The 27,523-nt window shown below is 32.1% G+C and overlaps 1 protein-coding gene across 2 annotated transcripts in view; it reads left to right on the forward strand.

Moving 5' to 3' along the window:
* Positions 1 to 11,148: 11,148 nt before the first annotated feature.
* Positions 11,149 to 27,523, forward strand: part of LOC132758973 (uncharacterized) — a 174,921-nt gene continuing 158,546 nt past the window's right edge. Inside the window, exon 1 of one of the 2 annotated variants that reach the window (XM_060750685.1) lies at positions 11,149 to 11,925. In XM_060750685.1, the coding sequence (XP_060606668.1) occupies positions 11,469 to 11,925 (457 nt within the window). In that variant the 5' untranslated portion in view covers positions 11,149 to 11,468. Of the gene's footprint in view, positions 11,926 to 22,801; positions 23,496 to 27,523 lie in introns of those variants that run through there. The other variant, XM_060750684.1, reaches the window with a different exon arrangement.

The following is a 27,523-nucleotide window of genomic DNA, read 5'->3' on the forward strand; positions in this document are numbered from 1 at the left end:
TGTCTCCTACAAGACTTGACCTCTTAACTTCTAGGTTGATGTGCTGGCATCGTATTTACTAGTCCACAGCTCCCAGTTGGTTACAATTATAAAAAGTGAAAAGCAAGATTCATTTGTAAAAAAATGCTATGCCACCATAAATAGTAGTGTAGGTTGACTGATATTAATATTCAATTCTAAATCTCAAACTGTGCACGTGATCCAAATTACATAGCTGCACATCAAAGGACAAAGAAAGTAGGTCACTGTCCCCCTTGGGCTAGGCAAAATTTTGACAAGGGTTTTTAATTCATACAATCTTGATACAACAAGTCCACCAGACATAGTTTTATGTCAAAAATCTAAGTTGTAGCGTTGTACTATTCAGAAAACATTTTTAGTTTCTGTTTTTAGCTCACCTGTCACAAAGTGACAGGGTGAGCTTTTGTGATCGCTTTTCGTCCGGCGTCCGTAAACTTTTACTTTAAATGACATCTCCTCATAAACCACTAAGCCAATTTCATCCAAACTTCACATGAATGTTCCTTTAGTGGTCACCTTTAAAAATTGTTCAAAGAATTTAATTCAATGCAGAACTCTGGTTGCCATGGCAACCGATAGAAAAAACTTAAAATATCTTCTTTTAAAACATCCAAAGAGTTAGAGCTTAGATATTTGGCATGAAACATCTTCTAGTGAGTGTCTATCAAGTCGTTCAAATAAAAGCCCTGGGGTCAAAATTGGTCCCGCCCCGGGGGTTATTGATTTCCCCTATATGCATATAGTAAAAACTTAAAAAATCTTCTTTTAAAGAACCCAAAGAGCTAGAGCTAAGATATTTAGTATGAAACATTTTCTAATGGGTGTCTACCAAGTTTGTTCAAATAAAAGCCCTAGGGTCAAAATTGGCCCCGCCCGAGGGGGTCATTGATTTTCCCTATATGCATATAGTAAAAACTTATAAAATCTTCTTTTAAAGAACCCAAAGGGCTAGAGCTAAGATATTTAGCATGAAACATTCTAATGGGTGTCTACCAGATTTGTTTAAATAAGAGCCCTGGGGTCAAAATTGGCCGTGCCCCGGGGGTCATTGATTTTCCTTATATGTGTGAAGCAAAAACTTTAAAAAAAATCTTCTTTGAAAAAAACCCAAATAGCTAGAGTTTAGATATTAAGCATGAAACATCTTCTAGTGAGTGTCTTCAAAGTTTGTTCAAATAAAAGCCCTGGGGTCAAAACTGGCCCCACCCTAGGGGTGTCATTGCTTTTAACTATATGTGTATAGTTAAAACTTAATTTTTTTTTTTTTTTTTAAACTCAACCAGTTAGACCTTAAATGTTTGGCATGAAACATCTTCTAATGGGTGTCTACCAAGTTTGTTCAAATAAAAGCCCTGGCCCCGCTCTGGGGGCCTATATACGGGTGAGCGACTTCAGGGCCATCATTGCCCTCTTGTTACTATATTCAGAGAAGAAGACTTTTCAAGTTTTTACTAAATATGTGTAAGGAAAACCTATCACCGCTGGGGCAGGGCCAATTTTGACACTAGAGGCGAAACTTGAACAACTTTGGTAGAGGACCTATAGATGATATATACAAAATATCAAAGCTCTAAGCCTTGTACCTTCAGACAAGAAGACTTTTTAAGTTTTTACTAAATGTACATAGAGAAAATCAATGACCCCTGGGGCAGGGCCAATTTTTAAAAATCTTTGTAGAGGTCTACCAGACAAAGCCTTATGTAAAATATCTAAGTTCTAGGCTGTGTGGGTCTTTACAAGAAGATTTTTGAAATTTATTCTTATAATTACTTAAAGATTTCTGCATGGAATAGAATTCTTTGAACAACTTTGGAAGCCCTTTACCCAAGGAACCAAAAGTTTGGTAGAAATTGGACTAGTGGTTTTTCACAAGAAGATTTTTTAAGTTCACTATATAACAGACAAACGTACAAACACACACACACACACACAACGGGGAATCGCTATCTGCCACAGCATCACAGATGCTGCAGTGGCATAAAAAAACAACATTTATATATTTAAATTGATAACATTTATTGATAAAAAGATATATGTATATATGCATTATCATAAATATAGAACAAACATATAAACTGTACAAAAATATTATGGTTTACACAAATGTAAGAATGTTAACATTTAATGAAACATTTTTTTTTTGGATAAAATCAGAAAGTAATTTACAGATTACAAACTGTACTTAAAATCTATGAATGTTATCAAAATTAGGTCAGAATATGCAAAAATAGCCCCTACTTTGTTAGTCATACCATAAAACATGTAAAACAAGTTTTGAACTGTAAAAAAAAATATTCATCTGAAAATCTTACAATTTTCATAAAGTTGATTTTCTTGAAATATTTTGGGTCATCTGTATGCAGCTTTAAAGCATGAAAATGGATTTTTTCCCTTATAAAAATGAACAAACAAAAAAAATATCTAACATTCCTCATTATTTGATTTAATATTCTGCCAAATCACTTGACTATGACAAAATATGTGATCAGGAGACATATGTTAACAATAACATTAGATTACTGCTAATGGTCCTTGGCTTATAAGTACTTGATAGTTTTCTGTTATATCTTTATATACAAGGTTTTTAACAAATATTTGTTGATTACAACTGTACTGCTTTGCATCTGGAACAGTCCATTTTAAGTTTACAGGGTATTCAGAATTCAAAAAAAAAAAAAAATAAGCTACTAACAGTATAGAGCCTGGTAAGACTGCATGCAGGTGCAGGCTGTCATGGTTCTACACTGATGATAAAGGTTCATTCCTGCAGGTAACGGAATAGGGAATATCTCGACGGCCACTTCAAATTATTGACATGGGGTATGCGTAAACACGAGTTTCAATAGCAAGAAGAACTGCTTAGGCTCAGATGAAAGATCTGGAAACCAATTATGTAAGTCTCATTTAATATAAAGTTGTTACTTCAATGATCACCTCTCATACAATAATCGGTGGATAAAATTTAAAATATAAGTATAAAGAAAGGTGACTGCATCAAATATTAAATATTTAATTACATTTACATTTTAGTATAAAGAATGGTGACTGCATCAAATATTAAAATTTTAAATATAATATCTTAAAGTATTTAGATATATTTCATATTCATGAATGACTTAGATGAGCCAATGATTGGTTAAGTACAACAAAACTACAGAATCACATTTCCTGATGTACAGAACATGTACTTGAGATCTTACTCAGGTAAAAACATTGTTTACTACAAGCATTATTCAAAATATATCATAAATATTAAAATGCGGATTTCATATTTTTTACAATTATTATAAGTAGTCTAATCATAAATTATTTTATCAAAAATTTCTCTAAACATAAAAGAGCATAAACAAAGTGAAGTTCTTCATCACAATAACATTGATCGTATAAAACTTGAAAGTGCCGCTAATAGATAAAAGGCCAGTTATAATATTAAATGTGATGCATTTTCCACAGAAGTACTTAGATCTAGTAACTTTCTAGTAATAAGCACCAAGTGTATGTCTTGACAAATGTAAGAATCTTCTATAAACAATAAAATATAAAACAAGAGGGCCATGATGGCCCCTGAGGTCGCTCACCTGTATATACCCCCCCCCCCAAACCCCCACCCCCCCAACGTTGCAGGGCCAATTTAACCCAAGGGCTTTTATTTGCACAAACTTGGTAGACACCCATAAGAAGATGTTTCATGCTAAACATCTAAGCTCTAGCTCATTGGGCTTTTTAAAAGAAGATTTTTTACTAATAAGTTTTTACTATACACATAAAGTTAAAAACAATGACACCCCTGGGGCCGGGCCAGTTTTGACCCCAGGGCTTTTATTTGAACAAACATTGTAGACACTTACTAGAAGATGTTTCTTGCTTAATATCTAAACTCTAGCTATTTGGGTTTTTTCAAAGAAGATTTTAAGTTTTTGCAATACACATATAAAGAAAATCAATGACCCCGGGGCAGGGCCATTTTTGACCCCAGGTCTTTTATTTTGAACAAACTTTGTAGACACTCACTAAAAGATGTTTCATGCTTAATATCTTAACTCTAGCTATTTGGGTTTTTTCAAAGAAGATTTTTAAGTTTTTGCTTTACACATATAAGGAAAATCAATGACCCCCGGGGCGGTGCCAATTTTGACCCCAGGGCTTTTATTTGAACAAACTTGGTAGACACCTATTAGAACATGTTTGATGCTAAATATCTTAGCCATAGCTCTTTGAGTTCTTTAAAAGAAGATTTTTTAAGTTTTTACAATAAGCATAAAGGGAAAATCAATGACCCCCCGGGGCGGGGCCAATTTTGACCCCAGGGCTTTTATTTGAACAAACTTGGTAGACACTTATTAGAACATGTTTTATGCTAAATATCTTAGCTCTAACTCTTTTGGTTCTTTAAAAGAAGATTTTTTAACTTTTACTATATGCATATAGGGAAAATAAATGAACCCCTGGGGTGGGGCCAATTTTGACCCCAGGGCTTTTATTTGAACAAACTTGGTAGACACCTATTAGAACATGTTTGATGCTCAATATCTTAGCCATAGCTCTTTGAGTTCTTTAAAAGAAGATTTTTTAAGTTTTTACTATATGCATATAGGGAAAATCAATGACCCCCCGGGGCGGGGCCAATTTTGACCCCAGGGCTTTTATTTGAACAAACTTGGTAGACACCCATTAGAACATGTTTCATGCTAAATATCTTAGCTCTAGCTCTTTGGGTTCTTTTTTAGAAGATTTTTTAAGTTTTTACTATATGCATATAGGGAAAATCAATGACCCCCCGGGGCGGGGCCAATTTTGACCCCAGGGCTTTTATTTGAACAAAACTTGGTAGACACTTATTAGAACATGTTTGATGCTCAATATCTTAGCCATAGCTCTTTGAGTTCTTTAAAAGAAGATTTTTTAAGTTTTTACTATATGCATATAGGGAAAATCAATGACCCCCTGGGACGGGGCCAATTTTGACCCCAGGGCTTTTATTTGAACAAACTTGGTAGACACCCATTAGAACATGTTTGATGCTCAATATCTTAGCCATAGCTCTTTGAGTTCTTTAAAAGAGAATTTTTTAAGTTTTTACTATATGCATATAGGGAAAATCAATGACCCCCCGGGTTGGGGCCAATTTTGACCCCAGGGCTTTTATTTGAACAAACTTGGTAGACACCCATTAGAACATGTTTCATGCTAAATATCTTAGCTCTAGCTCTTTGGGTTCTTTAAAAGAGAATTTTTTAAGTTTTTACTATATGCATATAGGGAAAATCAATGACCCCCTGGGGCGGGGCTAATTTTGACCCCAGGGCTTTTATTTGAACAAACTTGGTAGACACTCACTAGAAGATGTTTCATGCCAAATATCTTAGCTCTAGCTCTTATGGTTTTTTAAAAGAAGATATTTAAAGTTTTTTCTTTCGGTTGCCATGGCAACCAGAGTTCTGCATGGAATTAAATTCTTTGAACAATTTTTAAAGGTGACCACCAAAGGAACATTCATGTTAAGTTTGGATGAAATTGGCTTAGTGGTTTATGAGGAGATGTCATTTAAAGTAAAAGTTTACGGACGGACGGACGCCAGACGAAAAGCGATCACAAAAGCTCACCCTGTCACTTTGTGACAGGTGAGCTAAAAAGTGTCAAGGATTCCGACCAAACATGAAAAATCAACAACATTGACAATATAAGACATACATGTATATTAATATTGTGTAAAACATACATTTTAGAACACAATGAGAAAATCAATTTCACTTCGGCAATGAACACTGTGAAATAATGTATTTGTTACATATTAAGACAAAATAATTGTATAATGAATCAAGAGCTCAATTAAACAATGCCATTAGTACAAATTTATAACAATTATATTAACACTATAAAGAGGATAAGTTTAATACTGAATTTATTGAACAAGTTGGATGAAATTATATTATGTGAGCTCTGGGGAGCATAATATTACTTTATTTAATGAGTTCAATAAATTCAGTAATGAACTTTCATGAATTATCACATACCAAAAATAAAGACTGTTTGATGTGAAAAAGGACCATTTTTCATTGACATGCCTATAGTAAAACGCTAACATTTTGCGCTTCTAAACACTATTTGTACAATACAAATGATGTCACGTCAAATTATATGCATGGCGGTGCAATACCATTTTTACGGAGTCGTAAAAGCGGCAAGGGTTTCTGATAAACTATATTATTAGCAATATATTTTATCACAAACCATGCTGCAGGAGTGTAATAGTCATTACAATATTACACTAATATTACACTTTGATGTGACAAAATTTACGTTACATACGAAAGAATTTCAGGCATATTATGTTATACCCCCTGGCGTCCGTCTGTCTGTCTATCCGTCCGTCTGTCTGATAGCAATTTGGTTTCCGGAGCATAGTGTTCAAACTTCATAGGATGATTGTCCATATTTGGTAGAATACCCCTATTGATTTTGGGGTCACAAGGTTAAAGGTCAAGGTCACTATTACTTTAAAACTGAAAACAGTTTCCGGAGCATAACTTAATTTCTATTTGGCCCACAATATTCAAACTTTATAGGAGGATTGCTATTGGAAGGAGGTAATACTTTATTTAATTTATGTAATGACTTACAAATGCTTCATCCTTAATATAAAAAAAAACACTTTCGGGCATATAATGTTCCGCCTAGCGGTGCTCTTGTTTTTATTATTTGTAAACCTTTCTTATTTTGGATAAGTGTTAAATAGAATATTATATATGTGTAGATTCAATACTAAATTTACTTGTTGAATAAAACAATATTATTCAACTTGTTCAATAAATTTAGCATTAAATCTGCATTCATTCAATGTCCTATATATATTATTAGGCCAGTAACAGTACCAAGGTGTAGCGTTATATAGGCCTTGGCCTACACATTCTTTAAGGAGGGTAAAAAAAAAATGCCACATAAGATTCAATTTGAAAATGCAGGTTAGTGTATGCGGTAATTTACAAAAATGATGTTTTTTGTGTAATTGGAAAAAATGGGGTATACAAAAGGTATTAAAGAATACAAATGATATCTGCCTGTAATTGTTTAAGTTACCACCTCAAAATTTGGCCTTCACATGAATGTAAACGAAGCTATATACCTGACTTTAGTAAAGTAGTGTAAAATAGTAAAGCTATATAGAACATCTGGATTTCAATCCTCCTATACTACATACTAACAGTATTTTATTGACAACAAATTTACATAGATCATGTATGGAAGACATAATGATTTAGCATAGAGATCACAGTTGCTCTACATAATTCAGGTACATTGTGTTTCCTTTCCTATTTTTGTGTGAAAACAGAAGAAAATAATTGTCACAAAAATCTATGTAAGAAAAGTTAGAAAAATGATATTTTTGCCAATTTTGAACAACTTGCATCAACGAATATATTACAATCAAATAAATAGTGCACATATTCATACCTGTGTTACATTTACATCACACAATTATTATCAAAATATACTAGCAATAAGTTAACACAATTTGTTCTCTTACAAAATTACAAATATGACATACATTTATCAAAAATGTGACTAACAATATTGCAACTTTTGATTATGTATATGTAAAGAAAGTAAGTTAGTAAAGATACTGTAAAATAATACATGTAAGTAGTATTTTAAAGAACAATTTAACAAACTTTGACAGTGTAAAAGACAAAGATGAGGTCATAAAACTGACCAGTGACCATTGACAAAATAACTTATCAAAATATAGTAAAACGTCCAGTTTATAAACCATGTCTAGTTGTAATAAGCCCTTCCAGATAATTTAAGTAGTCTTTAGTGAAAAAAAAATGAGAACTAGATATCAATTGGTTTAATTAAAAATTTCCCTCTTAATGATCTTATCTGCTTAACATTATCTGATTAAACAAGATCAACCATGATATAAAAATGATTTTGAATAAATGCGCACCAGGCATGGAATCCAGACACATCCTGACGACATCCGCGCAGTCTTTTGATTATCGAGGATCCATGCTCGTTCTTACCCTACAAGGAGAGCCCTATATACAAAGTATGAACCCTAACAATGATGTAGCAGTAACAGTCATGGATTCCTGATTCTTAGAGGTTCTGCTGAACAGAATGCTGCGGATCCATGCTAAGGTCGCTTATTAAGAACCATAGGGAATTCTCCTATCATGACGCGGTAACAGTTGTCAGTCAATTATCAAAAGAAATTTCCCTCATCTGCGACCACGTCGCGACTGAAAATTCATATCAGTATTAATGAAAATAAAAAATCTGCGAAGCTATATTATCGATCGCAAGCAACAAAGAAGTGAGTCTACTCATGTCATATAAGCATTCGTGAGAATAGTTCATATAAAAAAACAAAGAATTTGACGTTGAATCGGTAGCAAGATTAACTATCAGTGTCTGCAAAAAGTCGGGAACTATGTGGGGATCGAATGCGTATGTTAATGTTTTCAGGCCTTTTAGGGTCTATTTCAAATCGTCCTCCTACTGCGTGCGGTAGCTATAATTAGTCCATTAGCCCTTCTGATAACAAACAGTTCTATTATTATTAACAATGGGAGTACACATCGCCTCAAAAATATGAAAAGAAGGACAAGTGTCATTATACTCTAACGAGGGATTAAAATAGCTGTAATTTTGTTTCAATGTACACAATTAAACCATAAATTGAGTTCCCTCGTCCATCACACCGATGACTTCAGTACAATGCCGATTGCACTTGAGACACTGATATTTCCCCTAAAATAATATTTAACTCTAATATAAGGATGTAATTGCAATTATTTATGATTAACACCATGTCCGCGGTGCACACACAAGAACTTGGCCATCTTCAAAATTACTGAAATCATTATTTGCGTTACTCTCGACTTGAAGTTATTCGTTGCGCGATCTACAAGTTATTTTGTCACAGCTTGTTTCATGCATTCTATCTGTCTACCTATATAAATAGTGATAAATCAATAATCTATTTCATTATAAATTACAAGTTTTTCAATTTACTTCTTTTCACCTTTCACCCAAAACTTTTGATCTACCATGAACTGTTTTAGGTTTTCTCGTGATTTTTTCTTTTTTTAAATCCCGGTTGAGTCATGCGAACTTCTTTGGTGTAGGAATCGTAAATCGTTTGATAATCGTGACAAGTCTACTAGATTATGTATGAATTGGGTTAATTAATCGGATGGGGTAAAATACAATAAGTGAACATTTTTTGTTGGGCAAGACTAAAATTATATCGAGTCTACCACCAAACGTATTGTATGACAAGTTAAGCCAACTAGAAAGATTCATTGGTTTTGAACCAAGATACTGACCGTGTACGAAGTGCGCTTTACAGGTATCCAAAAACTGTTAGTTAGTCAGCTGTAATCAGAGACAATGGTTACAAAACAACATAATTCACAAACAGTGCTTGCTGTTTTGAAGGTACCCGATTTTAATCCCGTGCTGGCCGTCATTTTGTTATTATTGCCTATGAGAGAATAAGACTCAATAAAATCCTAGAATACCTACCGATTGTCGAGTTGCGGCCCGTTCCCGACAGAAATGTTCAAATGGAAAAACTCTGTGTATTTTATAATCTGTGTCTTGACTAAATTACTTTAATGTCTACAATTAGTTCGCACTTGATGTATTGTCGTTCTCTCGCCAATTTTCGTTGAGTTGTGCTTTACTAATTTTATGCACATTCGCATTGCGAGATTTGATTGTGTTTGTGTTTCTGATTAGTCTCTCTATTACGCAACCTTTGCACTTTTCAACCTTATCTCCTGTCCTTGCAATTCACACTATTGATTTTGCACTGTTCTATTTTCGCTTTGTGGTGCTATCTGCTTTGCGTAGTTTTCTTTTAGCTTTGTGCCACTGTTGCATTTTCACTTCTGTTGAATTGTCGCTTTTGGGTATTACTGAGGACTTCTACCTGTTCCGACACTCTGTCGCGAAAATAATTAAACTGAGACAGTAGATTAACTTGATGGGCCGGTCAACGCATCTCATTCCTCAGTAATCTATAGTAGGTATTGCAAAAATTCCAATCGTTATATGGATGATTAAACTTGCTCGAACTCATATCGTTGTGAGGGTATCATTATACCTATCATACGTGCACCCCGTATAATTTAATATTTGTAAAGCCAAATCATACTCAATTCATTGCCATGTGGGAAAAATTCACAGCGAACCGATACCAGTCACTACAAAGAATATATAATTTGACTTGGGTATTGTTGCTTATAGCTGTAAATTAAATTTTAGAATTTCTAATATCGTGTGGGATACGAAGAAGACATCAAACGTTTAGCAATGACCACTGTGACGCTTAAGTTCTTTATAATTCTAAAGGATGCTAAGGTTGCCTGCTTGAAACATATTAAATCCGTCACCATGATAATATCAGAATAACAAAACTTAATAAGTTCCCTATTGCGCGCGATGGTTCTATTGTAAGGTTATTCTAAACCCACACAGGCTTACGGTGGTGCAACCACATACAAAATCGTATTATTACACGTGCTCACACATACAAAATAAATCATCACACGGCGTGCCACATGACAAAAGTGTTTATTTACCGATCAACTCAATGTCAACAGCCGTGCTAAAGAATCTTGGTCATACAAATTATAAAGGTAACTACACGAACAATCAAACAATAACACACAAAAATTATGACGTATCAATTAACACGATTAACAGAAAGTAAATCTATTCATCTCTTGGTTGAAAGGCCAAAACACGGCCCTGTCCTTTTTCCCTCCTTATTAAGTGTGAGTAAAAGAATTCAACCAAAAATTTCTTAGAAAGTGAAACTTCCAAAGGAGTCTACTAGTATGCGAGAGATTGAGAAAATAATAAAGTATTCGAGTACTTCACTCATTATTTTTAAGATGATTATAATATGGAAAAACAATGAATATTTTATTTATTATACAATTGTTTTCTATTGGTATTACTTTACTAACACATTTAAAAAAGTGGTGTGAATGCTCGTGTCTTTGCATTCATTCTTATATAGAAGTGTTCCAAATACACCCCTCATTCCACGTTTCGGAAATTTAATTTGGCGCTTGATTGAAATTTACGCAGACGACAGACGGACTAATCATCTTAAGATTTTGAACCAGTCAATTTATTTCACTGCTACAATGGATATGTTTATTGTAAAAGTTTTAAAGTCAGAAACGATAAATCGAATTTTAAAATCAATCCAAATGGTGTGGAGTTTTCAAAGAAGTTGTTTGCTTAGAACTATGATGTCGACATGTATACGTCTTACGTCGTTGCGTTTCAGTCAAAAGTTCAAAAATGTATTAGAAATACGGGTTAACGTATAAATCGTTGTGTTTAAGTCTAAAAAGAGAAAGTCTTATTAGGATTACGGGTATAAGTGTACGTTGTGTTATAAATCACGATTCTATGTCGGTAAAATGAACGATAAACATTGCAAGTGTGTTCAAAGATGTGTCGAGTCCGTGCCCAAGACTGCACCTTCTAATATAATTATGAAGGTATATGGACGTCGTGCAAGTCTATCTTCTTATGGCGATGCCTCAAAATACACGTGCAAATACAGCTCGGCGCTAAATATCAAATCGTCTGGTGTAGTGGCTAATAAATGCAGAAAGTATAATTTAAACAAAAGTTTTAATAACCACATAAGTAAAACGGGAGATACTAATGCTAACGGTTTTGATTTGAAAATTCTGTCTAATCATCATGACCAATCAACAGAATTTGAAAAGTGTATAAGGAGTAGAGAACAAAATCATTCCAAACATGTATCACGTGACAGTAAATTACAAGTTCTTAATGACTGGATGAATGAAAAACTACAAACACGATTAAATGACACAAGGAAATCAATTGGAAAGAAGAAAACAAGAGGTATGATTTTTTTTTTCAAAACAATATAAAGCGTTTGTGGTTTAAAGGATATCTTTCACTGCCAATCATATAATGCGTACAAAATATTTTCATGTACGAAGTATTTTCAAACGGTTCATGGACTGCGGCTCTTCTGTTCACTTGTTTTATATTCATACATTTTTATAGTTTTTAATAGTAAAATTATTTAGATTCATTCTCAATCTACGTAAATAATGACTTATATTAAAATAAAATTGGTCATATACTAAAATATATGCAAAGAACACACATTTGAAATAATAATAATAATAATAATAATAATAATAATAATAATAATCATCATCATCATTATCATAATAATCACAATCTTTATTAAATCATAACAGTATTTCATGTTTACATAATTAATACCATGGGAAGACTAATGTTTATTTTTTGTTCGAAATTTTTTCTATTTCGCAGAAACAACACCTCTTTAACAACAGTCCAAATATAAGACACACTGTCCGTTATGATAGACAACTAAGCAATTAGCTTATATTTATATACATACTGTATAAAAGTCAACTCATCATATCTATTTGTACGATTATCGTATAACATAATAATCATAGAATCCGTTTTCTCTCGCAGTTTGATAATACAATTCACGGATGAAACATGTAAAAAACCAATGGTCTGAACGAATATGACATAATCAAGCCTGTCACTCAATGTTAAAATTAAATTTTCAAAACATTCCATAATAATTCAAAGAGATTAATATAATCTGTTGACTTATTTAATCGCTTTTGAAGTAGTTAGAAATTGCCGACTTATAGATTATGTTATGATATGTTCATTTGGTACAGTATCGATAGTGGAAGATTGACTTTCTTTATAAGATATTTCCTGCATTGACATCGGTTTTAAGGTCATTAGGCCACTAGTCATTTCGCGATTGCTTAACTACTTAGTATATATATTAATCACTAGAGTGGATTACAATTGCGACATAGCAGCAACAGTCAGAAACCCCGTACTTATCCTCATTGCTATCATACCTTTCTTGTCTATATGTCTATATTCCAATTTCAATTACTATTAAATACTGCTCAGGCGACGCTGGGGGCGTGTAAATTGTAACATTTCTTTATTCCAGGAATTGTTAAAAACCATACATTACTTTGTGTGTGTGTCTGCAAGACTATTTACTCTTTTTCTAATGTCTCAATTACTTTTGGGTTTGCTGGTGTATGATTTACGGTCGCTTACGGAGCAAAGCGAAATATATTATTGGTTCAAGGTCTTGAAGAATTAACAAGATCTGTCATGTAGTTTCTGTAAATCAAGATCTGACTTTTCCTAACCCGCTCTGCTCTAGATGTTATTCTTCTTATGTTACAGTTTCTCAATTAAGGAAATCAAATTTGCCGCTAGAAGACATTGTAATTGTAATACTTATTTACACACATTGGTACACTTGAGAGCAAACTGACCTGATATGATATACATATTGTACTTTTACGAATCTGTTCGACATATCTGTAATAATCTCATTTTGTAGCTTGATACATTGTGTATGCACATTTTGTTAAATATTTTGTTGCCAATCCTGATGGAAAAAAAGTTAACTCGATTTTAAAAGAAATAAAGCAAATATAATTTAACTGTAAGAATAATAATTATACGACTTTGAAATATATGATGTATTTTCAGTTATTTGATTACAGCTTGAGCCCAACGTCCAAATTGGACACTTCTTCATTAAAACATGTTTTTATGCCCCCCCCCCCCCCCCGAAGGGTGGCATATAGTAATCGCACTGTCCACCCGTCCGTCCGATAATCTTGTCCGCGCTTCATCACCAAAACCGATGAGGGGATTTCAGTGAAATTTTCCAGGATTGTTTGTCACCAAGCCTAGTTGTGCATACTCTGATGATTTTCCGTTTGATTTTTTTTGGCACAGTTATGGCCCGGTAACGGTAAATTTTTGAGTAAAATAAGTTTTTTATCAACAAAACCGCTGGGAGGATTTATTTTGGCTAGTTGTGCATAGTATCTTGATTTTTCCGCTTGGATTTTTTTACACCATGTTAAAGCTTCCTAACGGGGGCATAAGTCACTTTTCAGTGACAGCTCTTGTTAACCTTTTCTTTTGTTGAGCTGGCGATATTTGATAACAATATGTGTTAAGAAGTTCTTGTTTTCCAAGACCGTTTCATTGATGAGTAGATAATACGCGTCTGAAATAAATTATGATGTAGAAATACATGTACAAAGCCAGCTGTTAAATGTATGTTTTGTTGTCAGTGGTATAAATTACTTATATCTGATTTTATTATAACATTGTAAGTTACGTCATATTGTCTAGTGTTACTGTGGTAAATGATCAAATTATAAAATTACAAAGTAAACACTCGCATAGTTTTAACATTATCTTTAATTCTTCCATTGACAATTTCACATTACACAAATTTGCCCCAATTGTTAAACAAGTAATTTATGATAGAAAATTAGTCTATTATATTACCTATGTAGAATATGAAAATAGCAAAAGCATAAAATTGTTTAAAGAAAATTGGCTGTCAAATGAATATAGATATATGGACATGAACTCTCGCTATTGAAATAAACTGTGATAATTTGGACATTTAACGAATAATTGTCGCTTTAAATATTGACATGTTGGCATTCTGAAATTGGACATGCCAGTTTGGAACACAATTTATGTATTATTTATGTGTGTCTTAAAGTTATCAATGACAAATTTATCAAGTATGTTAAGTGCATATTCTTATATAAATTTAAAGAAATGATTTTACAATGATAAAGATACGGATACAATAATCTTGGATGAATTTCAACCCCTCGTTTGCTTACATCAAAAGTAAAACGACTGTTTAACATTGAATGATATTTTATGGACATTAACTTAAAGAATTGACCTGAGATAAATATGTAATACCTGACTCTATTCAGAAATTAAGGACGTGTTTAATTATTTCTTAGTGCATTATCACAGTTAACTGTATCCAACAAGTAAGAGGCGATTATACTCACGCAATCTATTTGATAAAAGTTGACATATCGTGGCGAAGATTATCTTACGAAAGTGATATTTCTTTAACCCACATGGTGCCATTAACAGCTGTGCTTGAATGGAAATATAAAAATCCAATCTTAAACTCACAATCTTTGATTGGTTTTATCAGCCTTACATATTATTGATCGATGTTACATGAAGACGTCCGATTCACTAATTATCACGGAATATTTCAGTTCATTATTTACCGACATATGTAATAAGGAAACATTCATTCCAACTTATTCCTCCGGGAAAGTGATATATGGAAAATTATCCAAATTACGAACAGAGTATTCACATGAATATTTGTATAGTGACACTTTAGTTTACATTGAAATAAAATGTTTACTTGGAAATAAATTCAATTCTGCATAATTGAGACTCAAAATGTCTCGGGAATTTAATAATGGAACTAACAAAAGACATTGTCATCGGTTAAAAGTACCTGTAACATTTCAACCGAGGGCGGTGCCATCCGAAATGATTGTGAACGTTTACGAGCGTCGTGCAAGCATGTCCGTGCTAGGTGACTATTCAAATGTTCCACGTGGATACAGTGACCCCCTTAATGTATTACCGAACGGAATGATAACAAACAACACGAGAAACAACAGAAAACACAATACAAAAACAACAGTTGTCAATAAATACAAACAGTTAGACAAATCTCAACAAACTGAAAACGTAAGAAAAACAGAATGTGCTCATAATGTAGGTAAACGCGATGCTAAAAATGTAAATCACAAAGACCCACTGGATTTCAAGGCTCATGTTCAAAAAGGATTGTTTACACATAAAGGAAATTGCTCTCAATTGTATAAAAATGTTTTGCATAAATCACAAATGCAGTTACTTAACGAATGGATGACTAAACAATTAGGAAATAGCTTAGATGACATTAATACAAACGAAAATTCATTTGAGGATAAGGAACTAAAAGGTAAGATTTCTTTAACGGTACTATTGTAAACAGTGATTCTTTTCGAAACGATAGAATATGTATTAAAACGTTGAAATGGTCAAATATCGGGAAACGTACATTTGTAGAACATTCGGACACGACGCTTATGTATTAGTGTTTTAATAGGTTCCATTTTCCGGACATTTATTTTGCAAAACCTATATCCAAATAACATCCATCCTGTTATTGTAATTTATAATTCAAGTATAGGATTTACTTTTAAGGATATGAAGCTGTTAAAGATAGTATGTAATTGGCAGAAAAATATCTGTATGATGCTAATAATTATACTAAATAAACTAACATTGGATGTACATTTGTTTAATGTTTACAAACTCGGAGATGGAAGATATCTCTTTCAATCCATCTTTAAAATTACTTATAATCTTATTTATCAACAAAATCAAATAGTATATTGTTAATAAAAGATAACCTTGCGGACATATTCTTTAACATTTTCGGAAATACCTTACATGAGTCTAAGCATTTGATTACATTGCGTGTGGATTTAAAGAAAACTTAACCATAATAAAAATTACACAATATTTGAATACGATTTTAAATTTAGAGTTTTGAATTAAAAACCATAGGGATTGCTCTTTATATCGGACTGGATTAAATCCTTATTGTACTGTCGAATGATGTAATGATAATTGTGACTTTAGTTGGAATTATACACGAATTTTTGTATTTCACTGTTGATGAAACAAAATGAAAGTTATCATATAATTGATATACATTCAATTAACACGGTGTTAATGAAAGACAACCACAAAGACATGTGTTATTTGGCATGATTTCATATCACGTAGTAAATAAATACTACTGACCGGTCAATTAATTATGTCTTAGCCACATTCTGATTAAATGAATCGTGTTGTCTGGACGTTATTTTAATTAGAAAAATATTTATTGCATATAGATGAATCATGCGTGTTAGTAAAATCATAGTACACAGTACAAATTGTATATTTTAATCGTGAACAAATAATATTGAATGAAATATTGTATATTTTGTGCTTTAATGTTGCACAATAGTAATGAATACAAAGGTGTGGTAGATTGAAAGATTAGAGCTATTATAAATGCTATTGTATGATATAAATGTTGTATTATGTTGTAATTCATAACAAAACATGCTATATGTCACATAAAGATCTAGGGCAGTGTAAGAAATGTTATGACAATGGAGGTTCAGTCTCTTCCAACTTGCGACTCTCTGAATTCCCTCTAAACTTCCTATTTCTAGATACAATTCTGAAAATAAACACATTGGTTTGTTAGTCCCAGGGAAAAGGAAGCAATATGAATGATGAAGTGTTTTACAGTTTTTATTACTTATTAAAATAGTTGAGCGCTACAAGCGGCACAGGCAAACATTGGGCACCAGTATTAAGTCAAGCCAGGTTGAACATTCATGCTGTCAGACCCGACTGATTGTTGTTAGCTTGGCATGTTTTAGCTCCTTCGAACACAACTCTTTAAGTTACAACTGAGAGCTACAAATCTAAAGAAAGACATGTTCATTATGAAAAATTAAGGAACATCTCATAAAAGTTTTACACAAAAGTCAATATTTGCCAACATAACGATAGTATTGCGAATAAAGGCGCTAAAACGACTTCTTAAGATGCATTCAAAACTAACCTTCTCGCATGTTTGAATTAACTTAAAGCAATAAACTTCTTTCGAACGACCGCTATTAATTCTATAAATGATTTACAGTTTCAATTTATTGTAATTTCTACGTTACATGATACAACGGTTCAAACGTTCCGTAAAGCATTATGACATAATTTGATTTTTCTTTCAGTTATTGGCATGCTTCACTTTGAAGAAACAATCGTAAAATTAAATTAAATATGTTAAACGGAATGATCAAACGGAGAATGACGTTATAAACGGCATATTGAGAAAACATGTTTATATTTCGTAGGAAAAGATGTAAACATAAAATCTTAATAAATACGTTAATTGCGTATAAATAGATTCATGAGAGGTTTGGAGGCATCTAAGTGGGCGGTCCAGGGATATTTATGCATTGAGGAAATATTTAATTTAAATGCTCATGGCCAGATAATTACTGTTTTGTTTATACTATTGTATTCGATTTGGGCGATCGTACAAACTTGCCTGATAAAGTTGTTTTGTTAAGAGGTATCCTGGTTATACATTTTTATCTCGGAGATTTGTTTTCATTCCTAATGACAGAAAAACGCGTCCTCGAAATGTGTTTTTAACATTTAGAAAATTTCTTAGACTTGTTTAATATAAGTCTCTTTGATATGGCATGTCTCTAAAATTAACTAGTTTTTTTTCTGAGAGAATATAATTAGAATAAAGAAAAAGAGGAATTAATTTGCTCATCTTATTTGAACACTTTTGCCCCTTTTATATCGTTTAACTTTGTATTTAAAGGAGTAAAACCGTAAGGTGTTCCCCTGTCACAATTTTATAATTAATAAGTTGGAAACGTAAACGTAATCAATCAAATTTGAGAAAAGTCGATTCATAACAAAAAATTAGGAAGTCATTTTATAATGAAATGTTTTCATTTTCAATTAAAGACGAGATAAATTAGACAGTGCAATCTCTAGATCTCTGCGTATGCATGTTACAGAGACAAACTTATTATAATATAAATGACATTTAATAGTGGTCCATTGTTAGTTTTACTACAGTATAAGGTGAATTTTTTTTCTTACAAAACTTGAGGGTTAAGCCCGACCTACTTGTTAAAATAGTTTCGCAAGAAACCTTGATGGGACCCGATTTCTCTTAATATAAAATGTTTTGTCTAAGATATACATGCATCCTATAGAATGATGTATTATTATGTTTAATATAATTTCCTTAGTAATGTTTTTGCAGTTAAAGATTTCTATTCATTTGGTCTCTCTATTTAATTTCAAATGGGTTAGAAATTTGGTCGCCAATACGCACATACTGTTGTATAGGACTTAGTTAACGTTATCTGCGGTTTTTTTATTACTCTAATAAAGTGTATCAGTAAACAATGTTAAAGTCGGGAATAAATTAGGTGATTGATTAAAATAAAATAGGATAAAATTAGCTGCGTGGTTTTTGTCTGTCTGTGGATTTTTTGTAAACTAAGTTATGCAAATACTATCCAGTCAGAAGTTACAAACGGTCAACTACCGAGACTAAGAACAAAGTTTATTTTCTTAGCGAATTTCATTGGCAATGTCTTTTATTGCAGAAGGGTAAAACTTAGGTGCTGATTAAATCGCTGATTTATGGACGTCAATACACTAATGTTGCCTTTATAAGGACAATGTTGTCTGTGTTTTAATACAGTCTAAGCTCCTTAATATTATAATAAACCTCTCAAGTTAACAGCTCTAATTACTACTGTCCTTAGCCTTTTAATTCTTCTAAAATATATCAGTCGCGGTAAAGTACATAAACTTTATATTTGTTTGTTGATTAACATTTATCAAGGAATTGGGTATACGTATCTACTCTCATGCAACAACAGTATTTTCTGCGTAAAATTCCTGGCATTTTTTGGCATTTGTTGCAAATCTTATAATTATCAGACTATTTCAATACCCCATATGAGATAGTTTGTCGTCTGATACTACATAGATTTTGTCTGCCTATCGGTTGAATAATTTAAAAAAGAGAAAAAGATATTTCAGTACCCCTATGACATTTTTATCGTCTGATACTACGTGTCTCTCGGTTTAACATTTTCTTTGCAAACAGAAAGTAAATTTCATTAATATTTACCATCATTTTGCAGCTACTGTCGTTTACCTTTTCCTTTTCAATGGGTGATACAATACAACGAGACTGAGTTATGTCTATTCAACTTTGAGGTTTAGAGAACTTTCGGTCATGTGCGGTTTATTTGTTTTCCTCGTCTAAATAAGAAATGGCAAACGATGTTTCATTGCTTAAATAGACCTGTCTATCTTTTAATCTGAACAAAAACCATTCAATATTATAGGCAACATTTCAAAATATGTACTGTCTAAATAGCGAACAGAGTGGCACGGATGCGGCGGCTGATTTTGGTCTGCACTGCACTGGGAAGAATCACTTCCTATCTGCAGTAGGCTAAGAAATTGAAAACCGGGCATTTTTATGAAAAAGTACTGCATGTCTTGTTTGTTCTTCGAAAAAGTATACATAATGCAACCGGTTAACTGTATAATTTTAAAGTGCAGTATTTCATCTTTCCAATCTCATCATATATATATATTTATATGATTGTCAGTTTTTCTATTGAAATCTTTATCGTCTAAAGATGTAAAAAGGTAGCATCTTCAAAGGTGTTACGTTGACAAATAAAAGTGCTTGTAAATTGTAAATTATACAACAACGACAAAGACGACGTTTGCGGCGGCAGCAGCAGCAACAACAATATCAACAACAATAACAACATCAACAGGAACAATGACAACAACAACAACAACAACTACGATAATAACAATTTTAATAATACATTCTATCTTTGATAAAGAATAAAATTCCACGTTGACTTTGACGTGCATTCTTGCGACATTTTACGGTAGTTTTCCGCCAATTAATCAGTAGTTATTCCTTTAATTAGAAATTAATCATCCCGAATAGATTTTATATTTAAGGTTTTCTGTATGTGATACTCTATAACAAATTGCAAGTGTCATTAGAGTTGCCAGATAAAAAATTGACACACACAATGAGATCAACATATCAACAGTTTCTAAAGACTTATGTGTATCCTCTCAGAAAAGAAGAGACACTCAAAATCAAACCATAAACTAGCTTTACGATAAACAGGCATTGCAAGTCAATCAAAAGCTAACGAGTGAAAAGAGCTCGGAAAATCATTAATTTAATGAATAAATGAATTTACAATATCGCATCAAATTCGCCGGAAAGAATCTAAAAATCAGATGCAAAATAAAAGAAATAAATGCAATACTGATGGCTGGTTTTTAGATTATATATAGAGTGTAGGTTATGTAAAATGATTGACAAAACGGAATAAATGTGATTGAAGATTTAAAAGTCTAGAAATTTAGAAAATTTTGTCATTTATGTATTATAATAGCAAATGAAATTTTATAGGCAACATGTTAAAATTTACCTTTCAATGGTTCCTTAGCAACACTAAGAGAAGTGTTAGATAATTTGATACTTCTTACTGTCTAGTATTTAATAAAATCTCCTTGGCCGGTTTGTATATTTGATATTGCTAGAGATTCGACAACTGTTGATATGAATTTTTTTTTATGAATTATCAGAGGTTACATTTTTTTGTCTAAAATGTGAGTGTTCAGTACTGTCAGATCTGTAGGAGCATGCAAAATACACGTCAAGTTATAATCAGCTAACGTTAATCTGAATATGAAAGATATTTATACCTATATCTATTAATAACATCTGAAATACAAACATTATAATTCACAATAATCCTCCTTACTTTTTGTTCCATAATACTAAGCTGTTGACTTAACTAATCTCCCCTTCAATTAGTAAAGAACACCGATTTACCAATAAGTCACTTTTCGGCTTTAAGTCCTCCTTTCGCATTTCAAATTTACACAGTCTTTCATTTTAAAGTTACAGACGGACTGATTGCGCTGTTTACATATTATTTTTTGAACTTCGAGAAACTGAGTGATATGTATGATACAAATAAAGGATAGAAATAAGTGATATCAAATGTGATTTTTGAATAAAGTTCTGTTTTTTTGCTAATATTTGCATTTTACTGGAAGCGGTTTTACTTGTCACTTTTAGAAAAGAGTATTGTTTCAGACTGTGAGATTTTGTGACAATTGAGGGATAAAATCATTGACAAATGGTTGAAACATTTGTGGCAATCTTGGCGTTAATAGCACGATAAATAATTAAAACATCGTTCTATGTTCAGCGTTAAAATGTGTGATTAATATGAAATAACCGTCAAATGCGTCTTTTTTTTATTAACGTTCACGGATCGGGAGATGTTTAAGATATGTATGAATTAATTTGTCTTTTTTCTGTTACAAGTATATAAATGTGTGAAATGTTGATTTATTTACATCGTAAAAATAATGTATTTTTTTTGATGATAACTGATTTTTGAATATAATTATAATTAAATATGTCAAGGAATAATTTGTAGGTTGAAAAGTACGTATGAACCGACTTTTATTGACAATATTCGTAACAAAATTGCGTGTTAGTTAAAAATTAAAATCTTAACTATTTTTCAATTATTGGGCAATCATAGTGTGACGTGTATTAGTGAAAGGCGAACAAAACTTATACATTCATGAATGCGTGATTCATGCGAGTATTCGAGAGTATAAACTGCGATTGAAAATAAAAGTTTTCAATTTCAACTATACAAAAATACCAAAAACAACAACAACAACAACAACAAAAAATATCGACTTTTCATGCTATTAATTGGATTATTTGAGAAATAAATAGATTCATGACTAACATGACATTTTTACATTTTTCAAATAGTTACAAAACTAGAATGGGAAAATAAATGCACATTTAGTTGCATGTATACACATTTGATAATTTGCTTACTTAGTATTTGATAATTTGCTTACTTAGCAAATGAATTTACTTCAAATTATGAATATTACACGCAGATAGTATAGTTTATCTTGCGATAAAATGTACAAAGAGACTAGGCAAATACGACGCTTTTCTGTGTCTTCAATGATAGCATTTGACACAATTGATAACACCTTTAACATACTTTTCTAAAATTATTTTATTTCAAACCAAAACTTATCTGATTACTATGCTGTACAAGGACAATTAATCTTGTATACTATCATTCTATTTGATAATAATCATCCTTGTTTTTGACGAGTTTAGTTCATTTACACAGCAGAGGGTTATTTTGACATTATGAATAGCGGACGTATGTAACGTAATTATCGCGGATTAAATAGCATCAAAAATACAAGTTGATTATGGATTAGTACAAAACGTTTGTGTGAATATTGTAGCGAATTCATTTTAAGTGTAGCACATAATAAACACTGTGTAAAAATGTCGGATTTAATTCTTATTAAGGATAACGGAAGGAAGTTTCAAAGGGAGAAGCGACGCGTGACTTTTCCACCTAAGACAATGCAATCAGATTTAATAATTAACGTTTATGAACGACGTGCAAGTATGTCTGCTGTGGGTAATGCAGAAAGAAATATGAGTCAGTACAGCACACCACTTAATGTATTACCTTCAAGACGTATTGTTAAACGTAGTAAACATCATGGAAAAGATAAAAGCGTCGCAGATAATACAATATCAGAACAGTTCAACAACAATAAAAATGATCAAATGGACCCTAGTACAATTGGTGAAAGTAAAAACATTGAAAAGACAAAAGAAGATGCACGCTTTGAACGTAATAACCCTATATTACACAGAATAAAAAGTCATGAAGAAAATAATCAACGATTGTATAAACATTTACTACATAAATCGCACAGACGTTTGTTAGATAAATGGATGAATGAGAAGTTAAGGCATACAAGTAGTTTAGATGATGTAAGTGAGCTCGAGGATCCGTTTGATGACGTCGATGTTAAAGGTAAGACTGCAATTGTAGTAGAAAAATGTTACTTTTGCTGGTACGGAGTTGAAGAATGGATTCCGGATTGTTTATTATCTTCTTTTTGTACTTAGATGTAGCTAAACATTGACTTTATTGTATGTGTAGCTAAACATTGACTTTATTGTATGTGATCTTTGCTCCATAATGTAATGATGTATTTGGTAAACGTGTTCAGTATCTGTTGAAAGTGCAAGTATTCAATTCAAAGACGTAATTGAAATACACTCTTAGATCAACCACATCCGCTTTACTGCATTTACTGAGAAGATGGTATTGTAAATCTTCAGTAAGGTTCAGAATCATGTTATGCTTCCAAAGCCAAACGGTAGAATTATCACTAGAGACATAATTTTCAAACTATTCAATTATATGTTTATGATTATGAAGCTAAGAATTTAATGACATACCTTGGTATGACATTTGAAATATGTTTTACTTTTTTCATCTTCAAGAGACATATGAGCTCAGAACTTGAATGTATCATGGATTAAATCTAAATCTGTGGTTTTGCTGCCTTTCGCAGATATCATAGAAATAAAGTTTACGCAGAAATGATAACTTGTGTGATAATTGAGATGAACGGTGTGTTCAATGTATTGTAGAAATGATTATGTAGTATGCGTTCTCCTTTACTGTTTTCGTTCATTGTCGTCTGTTGCAATCTATTATCGCGACAAATAAATAAGATATTTTCTTTTTTTTATGAATATATTGTCATGAACTTGTTACATTAAAACAATGATAGCATCGGTAAAAGCTGAGCGCACAAGTTAAATGATAGGAAATATTTTAAAACGCAAATTTCCCAAACGGATCAATAGGAAATGTAGCCAAACGACAATGTAACAAATAACGTGATGAAGTTAAGTAAAGACTGGTCGGATAATTAAATCGTTTTCCCTCACTTATCTAGTAAATTAGATTGTTATCCCAATATTACAAGTGTTTTCTGTCAAACATGTCAGTCCGAACATCGCCGAATAAGAGAGAACCTTGATATGGAAGAGTTGTATGTGTAAAATTTGATTGATTAAACACGGTTGGGATATTTAAATTCCTTTTTTTATTTTCAAATTATCCGAAATGAAACGTATTCATTTTCTGATGCCGATTTCATTAATAATGCATATTTAAATGTGTGTAGTTAACACGAGGAATAAACGCATACTCTCAATTTTGGATATTATTTTCTGACAAATATTTTGTCATACAATCAGATGACTGCTAGGGCAAGTACTTGCTTGAGGAATGGAACAAACAACAATTTTTTCTATTGTTATTGTAGTGCGTATCCTTTGTTCTAGATTTCCTTGCGATTTTATGCCATAAAGAAACTTGTTTCTATGCAAGATACAATGTCCGAGGTAATGTTGTCGCAAAGGTTGCTGTTCAGGTCTTTCATGTATTACAATTCTACAGTTGCTGATGTAAATTCATACGCGCTTTGTCGCAGAAAATCTTAACACATTGAACCTATCCATGATGTTGCTATAAGGCAAAAACTCATTAAATATAGATTTATCGCAATTGCATCAGTGCATTACATGAAGTATAGAATACAGAATTCTGTGCCTTCACAGACTAATTGACTGTCCACATTGGTTGTAGATGGAGTCTGTAAATACTGAATTCTATTAGAAATTCATTAATTGAGTACAATTTACAGTCTTATAATATAGCTGAAACTTCATTTGTCTGACACTTATATAATACCATAGACTAGAATTGAATAATTGTGTACAAAGAGGTCGTTGATATCACCATTGTTTAGACTGAGATTGATTTTCTGCTGGATAAACGTATTATTGAATCGTATAAAGAATGCGAAATGCCGTTTACTTTTACAATTACATCAATGAAATATAACAACCTTATAAGTTAACATTACACCTATGGAAAATTTGAAAAGCAAAAAAAAGAAAAAACACAAGCAAAAGACACGTGAAAGTTTGTTTAGGGGTGACATAGGCAAAGTGAAACATTTTTTTTCGATTATTGATATTATTTTCAATATGACCTGCTCAGGTTTTGATTTTTTTCTGTTACACAATTTGATGTGTTTTCTTTAATTCCATTCTGAATAAATATATAAAACATTACACAAACTAGTTGGAACTGTAGTCTACAAATATCAGTTGCACTTGAGGCAAAGTGAAACATTAACTATTATAATAAAGACTACATTTCAAAGTTATGCTGCATAAAAGTAACAGGGGTACTTTTTGAAGTTTCGCCTAAAGTAACCAACCATTCAGAGGAACTGTAGCTCTTTTTATCGTTTCATACATTGGAACAAGCTCGATTTGAAGCAGATCTCTTTGACTTATGAAATGCGAAAGCTCTAATTATGAAAGTCACTCAAAACATACAAAATGCAAACTGATAATATTGCATTTCGGATTTAAATGAGATCATTTGAGGCCACGTATTCACGTATCACTGGCTCAGGCGTTTCGTAAAACTCTTATTTGTTAAAATATTTGTGTATTTTATTACGTTTTAAGCGAAAGGTTCACGAACTGCTGTGGTCAAAGACTTTTTTTAATCGTCTACAATTTTACAACCATAATATTTTTCGATGAAATCAACGGAATAATTGCATCTTTAACAAATAACTGACCCATGGGAAAATTATGAATAATTTGATACCTAAAATATCCATAATTTCTTTATTTTATGACTTGTGAAAATGTTTAATAACGTTTGTTCAACATTTTTCGCACGCATCAAACAAACATTGGACTGAAGTTATGGCTTTGTACTTAAGTGAACAACAATTGCAAAAGTATTAGGAAGAGTAAATAAAAATAAAACATTAATGTTTTTTTTAAACGGATTTAATGTTTCTTATATATATCAGCTTTAAGGTGTATTATGTTTGTTAACAATATTTTTATGTTAACGAAAGGAAAAACATGACAGATTATGTGATGTATGTGATACGTTATATATAAGAATGACATTGAATGTGATGTCACCTTTCGTATTCTATTACATCATTCTATTACAATATAAGTATTATAATATTGTAATAATTATACCGAGTCTTATGTATGTAAGAATGCATGGAGTAAATAGTCGTCAAGTTGACGTTTGAACCTTGATCCGTCACAAGAATGAATGAATAAATGAATAAATGTATGAATGAATGAATGAATGAATGAATGAATGAATGAATGAATGAATGAATGAATGAATGAATGAATGGAGGAACAAACGAAGGGACGGACGAACGGAAGATCGATCGGACGAGTGATAGAATGAAAAAAACAAATGTAATTAATGACGGATGGAAGGAATAAAGGAAAAAACGAATGAATAAATACATTTACACGCGATAAGTCAATTTATCTCAAACGAAATCATGAAATGAAATATAACTTTAATATATTTAATGTTTATTTCTAACTAATAAGGCAATATTTGCATCGTTTTAATGTATAAAATCTACAATCATTTTAATTCTAATCAAAATGGTTTATATTTTTAATGACCCCCTTGAGCAACCAATTGTAACAAAAGCTATATAGGGATCTTTTTATTTAGATAAGAAAAACAGTATAATGTTTTAAAAATGCTAAAATAGTTTGACAACTGCAGGATATAAATCTCTGAATCACTGATGGTAAATACAGAGTTAATACCAGAACAATACAAATATTTGTCTAATAAGTTAATGGACTACTCAGCCCAACAAATTATTTCACTTAATAAAGTTGATTAGCTAAAGTCTATCCAGCTGGACTGGTTTCCTACAGGTTCCGTTCATTAAAAAAACAGTCTTTGCGTGGTAAAACAAAAACAACAACAACAACAACAACAACAACACGTAATGTAAATTTTCTGTGAGGCAAATTTTTATAGTTAGCTTCAACTCTGTGGTGTTAAATATTTGTTTAAATTTGTCAATTAAATACGCACACGCATACACGCGCGCACAGACAAATACACACATATCGTCACCAGTATTTGCGACGTTGCCGGGTCGACTAATTAACGTTTCA

This window comes from Ruditapes philippinarum, unplaced genomic scaffold, assembly GCF_026571515.1.
Source record: "Ruditapes philippinarum isolate M1 unplaced genomic scaffold, ASM2657151v2 ctg486_1_1_1_1, whole genome shotgun sequence".
Classification (NCBI taxonomy): Eukaryota; Metazoa; Mollusca; class Bivalvia; order Venerida; family Veneridae; genus Ruditapes; species Ruditapes philippinarum.